At 42.2% G+C, this 14,901-nt stretch overlaps 1 protein-coding gene across 1 annotated transcript; it reads left to right on the forward strand.

The window, feature by feature from the left end:
• Positions 1–11,220: 11,220 nt before the first annotated feature.
• LOC111693914 (ankyrin-1-like) lies at positions 11,221–14,676 on the forward strand. Its single transcript, XM_023460088.1, has one exon. It carries the CDS (start codon positions 11,221–11,223, stop codon positions 14,674–14,676), a length of 3,456 nt encoding a protein of 1,151 aa, XP_023315856.1.
• Positions 14,677–14,901: the final 225 nt, after the last annotated feature.

The following is a 14,901-nucleotide window of genomic DNA, read 5'->3' on the forward strand; positions in this document are numbered from 1 at the left end:
TTTATTATTGAATTTTTCTTTCGCTTCGCTCTTTCTTGATGTTTCATTAAAAAAAAGAAAGAACTACGCGTTTGTTGTCTATGCATGGAATCTCGAAATGCCTTATTTCCCTCTTTTCGCAAAGCGGCTCTGGCAGTAAAACAGCGACACAGTTCGAGGAATTCTCTCTATCTCTCTCTCCCGGCGTATACTCGCCCACGCTATAGAATTTTCCCTTATACGCACAGGATTTATAGCTGGCATTTAAGTTACATTACATGGCACTGGACTTTACGCCGCTCGCAAGAGACGTATGTTCTCCGTCTCTTTCAGCCGCACTCTATCTTTCTCTTTGCATGTACCAATGTCTATGCGAGTTTACTGCGTAGCAGCACACATACGCACACACACCCAGCTTACAAATCGCTACCGACAACAGTCCAGCTTGCACGTGCGATGTGAGAGATGCTTTTGGAAATCTAGCCGCATCTTGAAAGGAAAAAATCTACCCGTATAATAAGAATGACTGCCCGCTGCTACTGCTACTGCTGCTCATCTGTCCGCGGGGGAGAGAAAATCGCCGACGCGAGCTGGCCAGCTAGAGTAAAATTTTGCCATGAAAATTGCGGCGCTGCTCCACGGAAAGAAGCCGCGGCTTTTTATGCCGCGCAATTAATATGCAAATTGCCGTGGTAAAGCTTCCATAACCATTTGAATGTAAAAGTACTATTACTACTACTACCACTACTACGACTACTTGTGCATTTTGCTAAACTTGGTAATTTCGTTAAGCTTTTACATGCGGAAGAAGAGCCCGGGCTGGTGCTCGACGAGCAGCGCAAGACTATTTCTCTCGTTTTCTACTCGATGCGGTGGAACTTCATGAAATGAATTTTTATACGTAGTTAGTTTCTTGAGCTACAATTTTTTCTTGCCCCCACCCACTCTTGACTCTGCAGGCCTCGCTGATTATCTTTTTTTTTTTTAGTTTTAAGCACGCTGATTGTTCTTGCTCCGACGCATTTGCTCAAAGTTATACCCTTGGTCCGAGAAGAAAAGTTTCGCCGGGCGGCCAGTGCAATGATACTATATAGCCTCGTCGTACTTGCCGGAGCCCGCCTTGCAAATAATGTCGTTAAATTCATTTGTCCCATAGTTTCGACGAAGAGAGAACCTGTGCAGATCGGTCTTAACTCTTTCTATATATTTCTTCTTTATTACTTACGACGATTAAAATCAAATTATTCACGAATTAAAACAATCTTGTACCTGCCGCAGTGCGACGACGACGACGAGAATGAAAAAGTCACTGGTGCAAGAACTACCTGCACCTTTGTGCATTATAATTCAATATTCTGACGTTGAATTTCCCGAAGCTCGACGGCTCGCTACTATTTGATTGCGACTTAACAAGATCAAATTTTGAATCTGCCTCGGGTATATTTTTGCCGTGCAGATCTACCCTGCACCGCTGCATCGTGGATTTATAAAATTCTGCATAGCGAAACACGTCATGGCTCCTGATTTCTATTGAAAACTTTAACAATCGCCGAGAATAACGTGGCCTTTTTCCCCCCTAGACGCTCGGGCTGCAGCAACGTGTATATTGCAAATATCGCGCTGGGAAAGATCAATATCCCAAGTTTCTAAAATTATTGTAACGAAACCCTATACGTTGCAACACACGCACACACATAATAAGACGTTCTAAAGTTTCCGAAAAGCTGCTTTATATTACCCGAAAGTAGCTTCGACTGTTCAATCTGCTTTTTCTCTCTTTCTCACTTACGCGAGTCTCTGTCTACTTCTGCAGTGTAATATTTTCACGAAAATCCTGATACGCGTTAAACATCATCGAAGTTTTGGCCCCTAAGTTTTCATTAGGCGCTTACAGTTTACGTATAATGTACTTTGTGCCCGTTGTAAAAAAGTCCAACTTTGCTTCGTCTACGACACAACAGTATGATTAGGGTATTATATGTAAATATAGAATTAATTAATGCGTCGTTGCGCATAAATACTTTAGCTTCGTCTAAATATACAGTTCATTGTAATATCTATGCAATATAAAATTTTTACCTCGAGCTTTAATGACGAAACAAGATGTTTGAAAAAAGTCGTCGACGCGCGCAGCTACGTGTAATAACATCTCATTTGCTAAAGTTTTATTTGAATATTTTCGTTCCGTTGGATCGTGTATAGTAGAAGAAGTAAGCTTATTACATAGCCAAGCGAAACATTCTTAAACTGCCAAACGTTCAATTAAATCGATGGCAAATGATCCGTTCTGGATGCGAGGCCGATTATTATCCCCACCGAGTCTCTCGCGTATATATAGATAGATATATCTATATACGCGAGAGGCAACTCCGTGCCTCGAATACACATGTTGCTGCATAGTGTGTACTACACGCAACGTATAACGTAGCAACGCGCAGTAACGCGCGGCAGACAGCGATTCCTAATGATATGGGCTCACTCGAGGGAGAGAAATTGAGAGGGAGAGAAAGGAGAAACGTAGATATTTGTAATATGGAAATTGAATGCAGGCTCATTTTTACTAAACAAAGTTTTACGCGTCCGCCATAACATGGGAAACTTTCTTATTAACTATTAACGTTAAACGCAGTTTTTAATGGAAATTATTTCTGCGAAAGTCCATAAATTCTTCGTTTAATTTATTGTGATGTGGAGGCGCGCGCGCGCATGGCAGAGCTCAAAGAAAACCCGGCGTGTACTTACATCTGTTGCAGTCGAAACTTCCAATTCTCGACAGAGCTCGACGGACTCGAGAAATCGCCGACATATTTTCGAGTTCTTCTCGGGCGATTCTCGTTCTCTTGCCGCACGCAGCACCGATGAGCGACAGCACGGCAACCCTGGAATAAGCATAATTTTCATTTGTTCTTTGCTCTCTATGCGCCCAGCAGCCCTACGGAGCTCACGGGCGCAGAGCACGACCCTCGCTATTTTCTCGCAAGCACAAGTCGTCGTGTGCTTTTTTTATCCGTCTATATACACGTACTTTCCTTGGAAAAACTTGGCTCGCGCTTACCCGTGCACCCCACGCATAGTGGTGGAGGCCGCACGCGTATAAGGATCTGCGCTCTTACGCACGTCGCACTCCTTTTTTTTTTCTTCATAAATATGAAAAGAACAACAGAGTCAGTGCGCGCGCGCATATATATACACTTTGTCCTTTCTCTCTGTCTCTCTTATCAAACTCTCTTGGCGTCGCGTCAGAAACAAGACATTTCGCGTGTACGCGTTTATACTCTCCCTCGAACTTTTTAGAATAATATACAACAAAAAAAAAAAAAAAAGAAGAGGAAGAAAAGGTACATCGCCTGAAATGTACGCGTTTGAACGCACTACTGCGAACTTTTACAGTCGCAAGTCCAAATTGAAGAAATCGCACGCACAGGCGCACACAAACATAGGATGAAATAAGAGAGGGAGAGGGAAAAAACACATTCTATACGCGCTTGCATATTTTCAGCCTTTGATCCGAAGCAGACCCTCGCGGATAAGAACTTCTCCCCCTCAATCCCTCCCTCTTTGTGATTTTCTATTCGTCCGAATGCGAAAACGCAGACAGGGAAAGTTTTCAGTTAAACGAGAGAGAGGAAAAAAAGGCACGCGCAGTAGCAGCACGTCGAGCAATTACATAAATGTGTGCGGGAGCAGCATCAAGCGACCGGACATTTACATAGAAATATGAGCGTATAATGCGCATAGACATGTATACGCGAAAGCTCGTACACGTACGTGCGAGTGAGTGACGCGTGGGTGGCATCGTACTCGAAGCTCTCGCATCGTCTGCAGTGTGCGTCGCGGTTAAAAGATCGACGGATGATGTAGCGAAGGCATCGGGCGTGCGCGCGCGCGTGCCAGGCTCTCTATACGTATGCATATTTCCTAATATATCTCGAGCTGCCGCCGCGTGAGGACATGATTTTGTCGTCGAAGAAAGAAACGTCTATTGAAAGACGAGCTGCGAGGGTGCGGAACTGCCGCGCGCGCGCGCGCGCGTTGCGTGTGGCGGAAGCGCCGCGCACACACTTGATTAATTGACTGCTACTGCCTCACAAGCGAGTCTCTTCTTCGACTTCGTATGTGTGTGTGTATATTATATTCTTTCGGCTCGAGCTCGTCAACAGTTGGACGTGTGCACGCGCATATACATGTGACGTGACACGTGACGGCAATTAGAAATGAATATCACGCATGTACGCAAACGCCCGATGACGATGATTTTAATATTGCTGCGTCGCTCGTGACATATATATACCGAATACATGTATTGTAATAAGCTCTCGAAGAACAGCTGCTGCTGTATCAGGTGATCGAAGTGCGGCGATCTGAACTTTTGCGCGAATCGTCTGATTGGCCAGACGGAGCAAAAAGTCAAACATTTGTTTGCTTGCTATATATTCAAGGTATAATGCTAGGATGAGTAAATTATTAGTAATATTGATTTTGCTCCTGGGTTTGAGCGTTGACTCTTCATTCGATTCGATAGATATATATATATGGTAATATGATATCCCTTTATGTACTAGGGTAAAAAACATTTTTAGTTTTTCATATAGATTATCTTCTTTTATTTCTTTACTGTTAAATCCATCAACAGAAGATTTATTTCGAGCTTCTTTATTTTATTTTTGCAAACTCTTACTTAAGGTGGCAATAGAATATAGATTACGCTATTTGTAAAAAAAGAGTTGGTTCGAATAAAAACTCAGACGAAACATGCGAATACTCGAAAAAAATACTAAAAGTTGACTCGATAATCTCGCTGCAGAACGTAATATAGTTACGGCGCAGTCGTTAAAATAATTCAGGCCCCAAATAAGTTCTTAATTTATTCATGGCCAAAAGTTTCGTACGTTATTTAGCAAAAATTGCGTAGCATAATGAGCTCTAAAAAGGCTGCAGGGCCGGGCGTTATAAATATACTAATGTCCAAAATTTTTTTATTTCGAAAAAAAGGCTAAACCTGCCGTGTATCCGAAAACGACTCCGCCTTAAAAACGAATTTTTTACCCATCCATCTATTCAAGTCGAAAATTTATCACCCACGTACATCGTCGACTCTTCGATTCTTTAATTTATCTCCAAACAGATCGAAATATATCCGTCTTGCTTTCCCATTAATATCGGCTACGTTCCGAGGGTATATCAAAAAGAGCAGGAGAAAAAAAACAATACGATATCCCAAAATGCGGTATTCCACTTGCGTAGACGTTGTGTAAATACTTTTCACCGAGCGCCTCTATCAAAAGTCAAGAAAGAGAACTAGAAAAGTGTACAAGCAGCCCGAGCTGTGGGAATGGAAAATTCGTGCGTACCCGAGCGAGGGGATATACGGCGATACGTCTTACCCACGTGCGTTGCGAGAGACGCTTTTACGCGAATGTACGCGTAGCAGCTCACGCAGATCGCGGCGCATAAACTGCGCGACGCGGCCAAGTCCGGGAAACATGGGCCGACGAGCAAACGTTTTCTTGCGCTCTTCGTCTTCGCGGGGCTTTTTGCTTCATTTTTCTCGCTGCGCGCTTCTCCCTCCTTGTTATATGTGGCGGATTGTGTACGTAGTACGTACATACGTATATTCGCGTTTCGCAGACTAAAATCCAAGTAGTCTACGGTGGATGCGTGCCAGAGATGTATGTTAGACATGGCTGCACGCTTGTAAGCCCCCCGCGCCCGACTCGACCTTACGTATACATGGCGGTGCGGTGCAGCGTGCGCGCGGGCGATGTTTTGCTTCGGTGCGGGTGAAGGATCGCGCGCACACTGCAGCGCAGCCACATCGCGTTCTGCTTGGAGAATTAAAAATTGCTGTAATTTAAATGATGGATTGCCACCGACGCGCAGGGGCTTCGCTTTAATGTTTTCATTTTCTCACTAAAAATTCTCGGGCCCGCGTGATTGATAAACCTGCTCATTTTTAGCGATCGAAGCTTTTTCTTGAAACTTATGAACCATTGTACGATGAATGCCATTTCAAGCTCGAGCTTTGATTATGATTAAAATGTTTGATACTTTGCTTTGGTAATGAATTTAGGAGATCTACTATGGTTAATCACATAGTATATTTTAAAATAAATCACTAATATTTGGCAAAGTACAGAGAAAAAAGTCACTGTAGTTTACATCTTTTGCGGGCAACCGGTTTTCTCGAAGCTCGCGTGCAGTAAAAATTTTGATAACCTCATAATTAAAATTTATGTCCCTTTCTAAAATAAACATATAAATTCATTATTACATAAAAATATATATAATATGCAGACATTTATGCGGTGAAGCGTAATGGCGCGGATTCATTTGCAATAAATTTTCATCGTTCAACTTGCGTATGCTTCTCGGCCCGTTTTGCGTATTATATGTATCGTTGCATTTCTGCGTTCAAGGCAGAAGGAAAAAAAGTATCGTGCGACTTGAACTTGGCACATCTACGCTCTATGTCCTATTATACGACGAAATTTATGTCCCTCCGTGAGCGAGGTACTTGCGCATATAGTATATACGTGCACTGCGTGCGTGTATCTCTCGGTACGAAACTCTATTGTCTCAAACGTTGCGGTTGGTGCACGACGTAGGGCGAAATATTATTTTCCCTCTTTTTTTTCAACTCGTCCCAGAACGTTTATTATAATAATGCAGGCTCGAGCAAAGACATGTATGAGAGAGAGAGCAAGCGAGCGATGATGCGTCTACGGAAGCGCTAAGAAATAAAAACACACCGAGTCGGATGGGCAGAAAATGGCCGTGTATGTATATAAGTATTTTTTTTTCTCTCTCTCTCCCTCTCCTTGTCCTCTCGCTCTCGCAAAAATGATAAATGAGCGCGAAACAGCAGCAACAGCAGTGGTGGCGGCGGTAGTAGCAGCTGTTGACGGAAATTTGTACGAAAGATAAATCCACAACGACCGCAGAGATTTTCGACTCTAACAGTTTCGAAGAAGAGCCACATTTTACAGGTGCTATGCATAATGCAAAACGACAGTCGGCAGTATAAGCGACGTTACGCGGGGTGTAATAGCGTCTTTTGTTTCTAAAATCGTAGACTTTTTCGTATATACGTCAGCAATTTTCGCTTGTTGTTTAGCTTTTTTCTTTCATTGCTCCTTACACTCACGGCAAATGCAATATTTATTTACGCGCCGCAGCGTTTTAGTAAAAGCAATTCGCTCTCTGCTGCAGTATTAATGCGCTTTCGAATCACCGAGTGCGCAAAGTGGCTTTTAAGGTTCAGATGAAGAAATGTGAGGGTAAGGAGACCGAGAGAGATAGAGAGAATGTTAAGAAGTAGAAATTGCTGTTTTTTTGACTTTTATTTGCACGCTACATGCACATAGTTTCTTCGGGGCTTTTTTCTGGCGCGCAAGCCTCTATATCGCATGTCATATAACACGTTATAAAAAATAATAAAATAAAAAAGCTCTCGAGAGTTCAGTGCTCGCCACGGGTTAAATCACTAGCAACAACGGGTCGTTTGTTCCTTTTTCTGCCCAAGGTTACATGCACGCACACACACACACACACACACACACACACACACACACACACACACACACACATATAAACACACAGGCACTGGTAGCGGGGAATGCGGCGCAGCTCGCTCGCGCGAGAAAAATATAAGAAAACAGAAGCTCTCTCGCGGGCTTAAGCCCATTGTAAAACTTTTTATGGCTTTCCCGTGATGATATTTGCATGGAGGATTTCTGAGCAAGCAAAGACCTCGAGATATGTTTTGCGAATTGCTTCTTGACATTCTTGGCAAACGACAAGAGATAGCTAAATTCGTTAGCTACTTTACGACTCGAGCTCGAGTGAAAAGCCTTTTACACCGTCGATTGATTAAATCGAGCTTGAACGCGTTTATAACCCTTGATCGATTTTATGTATATTTCTCCGTGGCGACGATCTGTTCCTTTGTTGTGTTAGAGAAAAAAACACCGAATGGCAATATTATCCTCGATGAATTCCATTTGAATGGGGGTTTTATGTCTTTCAACTTTGAAGATATCGATCATACATTTAATTGATTTTCACAGTAATGTCTTTCAAAGTCTTGTGAGAAAACACCAGAGCTTGACGGTCGGTACGATTTTGATCCTCGATTCGATTACTCACCGTTAGAAAAGTGTGATTACAAAAGTGCGATTAAAAGTATAGTTTAAATGAATTTCAATTTTTGTGCTGGCTTTTCACTTCGAAAAATTATCAAGAGGTGCGGTAGCACCTAGCCGGCAAAGTATAAAAAAAAAATTATAAAAAATAATTTAAAAAAAAATTTATTTAAAAAGAAAAAATTCGTTAGAATTTGAAAAAAAAAATTTTGAAAAAAAAATTTTGATATTGAAAAAACAATTTTCAAAAAATTGAAAAAACAATTTTCAAAAATTTTCAAAAAAAATGTTTGCGCAAAAAATTATTTTATGTGTTAATTCTTTGAAATTAGCCTTAATTAGCTAAAAATTGTCGGCTGGGTGCAGCGCACCTATATATACACCGAAAACGCCAAATCAAAAAAAGCTAGTTCGAGATGGGGTACTTCCCGTACTCAGAGAGATACAAGATAGGTATCATTCGATAGGGGATCCAAAATCATAAATTCATGCAAATTTTTGGATGATTTGGTGCATTGGTTCAAAAAATTGGACCATCCAAAGTTTTTTTACCGTCAAATCACGTTTTTTCTAAATTTTATATCAAACATGAGTCAACCACGAGATCTCGCGGAATACTTAACCGATCGAAATTCTGAAGCAAGATTTCGATAGGTATACAGCTCTACTCCAATAGTTCACTCTTAGAATTTTCGATTTCCCGGAGAATGCATTCTCTAATTCGATAATTCACTGAAGTGTCGTTTTAAGTTAGGTTTCAAATTTGGCATACGCATGAGAAATTGTGCACTTGTGTCAACCACGAGATCTGCACAATTTCTCATGCGTATGCAAAAATATCGCGAAATAGCACACGAGTTACAAATCGATAAAGAGCTCTAAATTTTCTGAAAATTGAAAATTCTGATGATAATATATTCGCAAAATATATTTTGTTTAGTATGATGTTATAAATTTAATATAGTGAAAAAATACTTAGTTCAAGAAGGGGGTCTTGTTCGATGGTTTTCGAGCTGGATTTTAATAATATTTTTTGAGCGCATAGTAAAATTAATTTACCTATAAATTATATACATTATAAATAATTATTTGAAGAACATTCAGTTAAATTTTCAGCTAAAAATAGTGAAAAATAAGCTAACTACAGCAAATTGAACAATTGAAAAAAAAAAGATCGATTGCGGTTGACACTGTATCTAAAAATCTACTGGACTGATTCTTTCCAAATTTTTCTCACAATTTATCTACATAAATTATGAGGTTATGACGTCGAGATATCTCGTTTAAAATGATTTTTGAGATTTTGGCATCATTTTGATGGGAAAAAATGACTTTTTTGAAAAGATGAAGGCAAAAATTCATCATACATGTTGGTAAAAAGCATTTAAAAATGCAAAAAGTTAAATCATCTCGACGTCATTACCTCATATATTATCTACTTAAATAGTGTATAAAATATGAAGTGGATCGGTCGAGCAGATTTTGGTGTCCACCGGATTTTTTTTACGTTGCATGTGGAAATTTACTGTAGCCAGATTATTTTTCAGTATTAGGGCTAAAAATTTAACAGAATTTTCTTCAAATAACTTTTAATTATGTGTATGATCAATAGATCAATTCTATTTACTATATGTTAAAAAAAAAGTTTTTTTTTAATTCAGTCAAGACCCCCCTGTCCCCCCTTAATCAATAACATATTTTTCCCATGTGCTTCATATTAATTATTTACCCAGTGTGTACAGTGCTCTCAAAAGTAACACCCGCCCAAAGCGCGCGATTCAAATAATGTTATTTTTATCATGGGAAAATCGAGACGCCTTTAATCAATAGATGGAATAACTAAATAAAATTATAATTACTAAAATTATAACTAGATAAAATTATTTATCACTTTTTTGGCATAGGGTACACAGCGTGTCCTCTGCACATGTCTAATGCACCGAATCTACACGGAGAGAAAATAAACACTTTTGAGGGAGGACCTGTATTAAGGAGGCTCTTTCGATATTGATAAAAACTCTACATCCTCATATAAGTTATATCGATCAATTCGTTGGAGCCTCACAATTATGTAGAAAGAAAAAAAATGGGGGTAGCTGAACTCGTTTCCGAGAAAAATGCTGTCGAAAATTGCAATTTTAACATGGACTTGTATAGGAAATGATCTTGTTTCGTTAATAACTTTTGGAAAAAATTCTACATCCTCAAAAAATTTATATCAATAGATTCGTTAGAGTTTCACGAATCGTTTCCTGTAAAAAAATAGGGGTAGCTGACCATTCTAAGAAGATAATCCGCTTTATATGGTCAATTTTGTGGTGCGACTCGAACCAGCCAGCAGCAATGCAGTGCGCACGAAAGCGCGCCAAATTCAAATGCGCTTAAAAACAAATAGTATAAATTCTGTAAAAAAAGTCTTTTATTAAAAAAAATATTAACACTAACATTCTTTGAATAAATTTGTCAATAAATATTTAACAATTATATAATAAAAAAATTCTTATAGTTTAAAAAAAGTGTAAACAATATAAAATGACATATAACAATATAAAATGATCGTTCATAATTATCAATATAATTATAATAAAAATATTCGCAAATATCGAATTTTATCGTAGCTACACGTGAGCCGTTGATGTAAATAAAAGCTGACGACAAGTCTGTTACTCTGCTCGCGACTAGTGGCATAGCACATGCGCAGTACGTTACGCGCTGCACCATGCATTAGCGCTCCGCGCGCTTAATGTAAAAAACATTGCAGCGAAAGAGCCTCCTTAAGTGAGAATCGCCGGCACGCTTGTCTGGCTCAACCGCTGGCTGGGACTTGAGTCGAACTACGGCCGCGCAGTAAGTATAAGTGAGCGATGCTCAGTGCCCACTTTCTAACGGCCTAACTTTCACTTTTATTCTTAAGAAGGCATCAAGCTCCAATATCTAATAGCAGCTAAGCAGTTCAACTCCACATGTCAAGTCGTTCAGATCACGTTACGAATTCACAACCTAAAAGAGGTCTCATCGACACGTGCTTTTAAATTAGTGAAAAAAAATTGAAATTTGTAATTTTTAGTGTTTTTTTTTGTGTTCGTGAGTGCGTATAAACATGTCCGAAAACGAATCCAGTGTGAGCTATAATAATAAAAAACAATTAGAAGTGTACGGATACTTGTCGAAAGATGTGACGTGGGAGATTCAAGAGGATCGACGTGAATTTCTTTATCAACTCGATACCGTGGTCAAAAATTGGAAAGGTCAACTTCCAAATCTTCTAGACTTCTTCCAAAAAGAAGCGATTTTTTGGCTTTTGATAGAGTCCGTCATAGACACAGACGAACACGACATCGAGACACCGGGAAAACGATTCATAGATTTTGTGGCTCGCAGCGGCTACAAAGACGACCCCTACGCAGATAAAGACGGCGAGCCACTGTTGCGTCGCACCACGCCGGTGCATCACGCGGCTAAGCACGTTACCAATTACGTCATAATCTCTGATCTCTTTAAAATCTACGACAAATTCGACGTAGCTTACATAGACGAAGATGGATTAACGCATTTTCAAGTGGCCTGCTTGTATGGTCTCGACACCGTCGTCGAAAAATTCCTCGAACTCGGGCAAGATCCCAACGGCCTCTCTCGAGGCACGGCAGCGAGATACCCGCCGCTTTACTTGGCTCTACTCAACGGCCATGGGACGGTAGCCGAATCGCTGCTGAGAAGAGGCGCCGATCTGCTTCGAGCCAGTGCGGACGGAGTAACTCCTGTGCACATGCTTGGCAAAAGAAATCACAATGATGCCTTCCTTGAGACATTTTTCGAGATTGTCGAGGAGAAATATCTGACGTTGCAGGTCAACGCCATAGACCATGATGGCCTTTTACCGTTACATTATGCTCTGAGGGGCAGAAACAAGAAACTGATGGAACTGCTGTTGAGACACGGCGCGAATCCGAATTTGTGCAACGAACACGGAGATACTGCGGTACACTTCGTATGCGACGACGACGACGACGACGACGACGACGAGGACGACGGCGAGGACGATGGCGAGTACAAGTTCTTGGAGAAATTTTTCGCCATCAACGACGAACTCGGTAACACGATCCAGGTCAACGTTAAAAACGTACAGGGCGACACACCATTGATCTTGGCTATGAAGAGTGGCAACACAAATGCAGTCGAACAGTTGCTGAGAAGGGGTGCCGACCCTCATTTAGTCAACGACGACGGAGAGACTTGTTTGCATATTATTTGCAAGAGCGACTGGAACGACGAAAACATGGCAAAGATGTTATTTGAGGTCTGCGACGAGAAACATCAGACGGTCCAGGTCGACGCACGGGACAATGAGGGTTGGACACCATTACTCGCTGCAATATACCAAGGAAACATCAATTTGGTAGAATGTTTGCTAAGAAGAGGCGCTAGTCCGCATTTAGCTGATTATAACGAACTTACTCCTTTGCACGCAATATGCGAGAGAAAAAACAGCGACGATGGCTTGGCGAAGAGATTTTTCGAGATCACCGACGAATTGAATCAGCCCGTGGAGATCGACGCCAAGAACGACGAGGGCTCGACGCCGCTACACTTGGCTCTGTCCCACGGATGCAAAAAACTGAACGAACTGCTGTTGAGAAGACAGGCCGATCCAAATTCGGCTGCCGAGAACGGATTCACTCCTCTGCACGTCGTGTGTCTGAGAGAAGACGACGACGTTGACTTGGTGAAGATGTTGTTCGAGATGGGTGACAAATTCAATAAGCCGATCCAGATCGACGCCCGTGACAGCGAGGACAATACACCGTTGCACTTTGCTTTGGATTGCGGCCACGAACAAATAGCCAAATGGCTGCTGAGAAGAGGAGCGGATCTTAATTTAGCCAACGCACGGGGATGGACACCGTTGCACTTTATTAGCGCTCAAAAGAAGGACTACGCCGACTTGTTGCAGACGTTTTTGGAGATCAGCGACGAGCAAACGCGGCCGATCCAGATCGACGCCCGAGACAGCGACGACAACACACCGTTGCACTTTGCTTTGAATGGCGGCCACGAACAAAAGGCCGAATGGTTGCTGAGAAGAGGAGCAGATATAAATTTAGCCAACGCGTGGGGATCGACACCGTTGCACTCGATCAGCGCGGGAAATAAGGACCATGCCGACTTGTTGGGGACGTTTTTCGAGATCAGCGACGAGCTGAATCGAACGGTCGAGGTCGACGCCAGGAACAAGCGGGGTGAAACGCCGCTCCACCATGCTATAAGACACGGACACAAGAAGGTATTTGAATTACTGCTCAGAAGAGACGCCAATCCGAATCTGGCCGATAACGATGGATGGACGGCTCTGCACACGATTTGCATAGTCGCCGACGATAGCGGCTGGGCGAAGATGTTGTTTGAAATCAGCGAGGAAAATAATCGACAGGTGCAGATCGATGTTCAGTGCACGCACAACTGCACACCACTACACCTTGCTCTGATCAAAGTAGAGCTCAGGGAGGTGGCGGAATTGCTTCTGAGAAAGGGCGCCGCTACGAATTTAGTCGATTGGAAGGGGTCGACTCCTCTGCACACAGTTTGCAGGTCCGACGATGACGATCAGGACCTCGCGAGGATGTTGATCGACATCAGCAACGAGGAAAATAATCCGGTCGAAGTCGACGCCCGGGATAAATTGGGCCGGACGCCGCTACACCTGGCCCTGGCCGAAAGAAACTGTAGGGTGGTCGAGTATCTGCTGAAATTAGGCGCCGATCCCAACTTGACGGACAAGAACGGATTCTCGCCGTTACACGTCATCAGCAAGGATCTTTACGACGACGCTGAATTGCTCGAGCTGTTTTTCGACGCCAGCAAAGAGGCCGATCGACCGGTGCGGGTCGATGTCCAAGACAAGAAGGGACGAACGCCTTTGCAATTGGCCGTGGCGAATCTTTCCCTCGATAAGGTCGATGTACTCCTGGATCGGGGCGCTGATCTGTCCAACTTCGTTTTTTCCAGCAAGAGCTTTTTCGTCGAGAGATTTCGATGGGTACGTGCGATGGACGAAAAATTATCACTGGCGTCGAAAATTGTGGCCGTCGTTGAGCGTCTCGAGAAAAGAGGATACGAATTAGACCGCAGCGACGCCCTGAATATCATGAGTTTGTTCGCCGAGTACGGATTGTTCGAGAAGTCAGTGGATCTCGACGAATATTGGTACGACGACGAAGAATTTGTGAGCAAATCGAAAGAGATAATGGTGATTCCTAGTCTGTCGCTTCACGACCTTATCCGATTGAGACCGGAAGAGGCGGCGAAACAACTGAAACACGAGAACTATATCGAGTTGGCGCGTTCAAACAAATTGTCGGACCTTCCCGAAGGCCACACGGAGCTTTGCGTTCGGCATCTGTGCGAAAAACTGTCCAGAGGATTTTTCTGGCCATGGGCACTGGATGCTTTTTACGAACTGAAACACTGCCAGCTACCGGTTCTCTGCTGTGAAATGATCATTGCGGAGCTGAAGAACGAGGATTTATATAATATTTGCTTGGCATGCATACTTGCATAGGCGATAGATCGCGGCGGTAGCCCACGGTGACTTTTTTGTTATCGTAACTATGTAGATAACGAAAAATTATAAACGCTATCGAAAAATTGTAAATAATTGTAAAATTGTAACGAATTTCTTGAAATCAAAACCTTATAATAACATCGATTCATAAGTTTAGAAACAATAACAGTAATTTAACTCGTATGAATCTCCAAAGTCTCTTTGTTGGACAGTGAATATAAC

Source organism: Trichogramma pretiosum, unplaced genomic scaffold (assembly GCF_000599845.2).
Source record: "Trichogramma pretiosum strain Unisexual culture from Peru unplaced genomic scaffold, Tpre_2.0 scaffold42, whole genome shotgun sequence".
NCBI classification, from domain to species: domain Eukaryota; kingdom Metazoa; phylum Arthropoda; class Insecta; order Hymenoptera; family Trichogrammatidae; genus Trichogramma; species Trichogramma pretiosum.

Excerpts from the sequence above, each read along its gene's own strand:
- LOC111693914 (XM_023460088.1), top strand. The coding sequence starts at position 11,221 with ATGTCCGAAAACGAATCCAGTGTGAGCTATAATAATAAAAAACAATTA.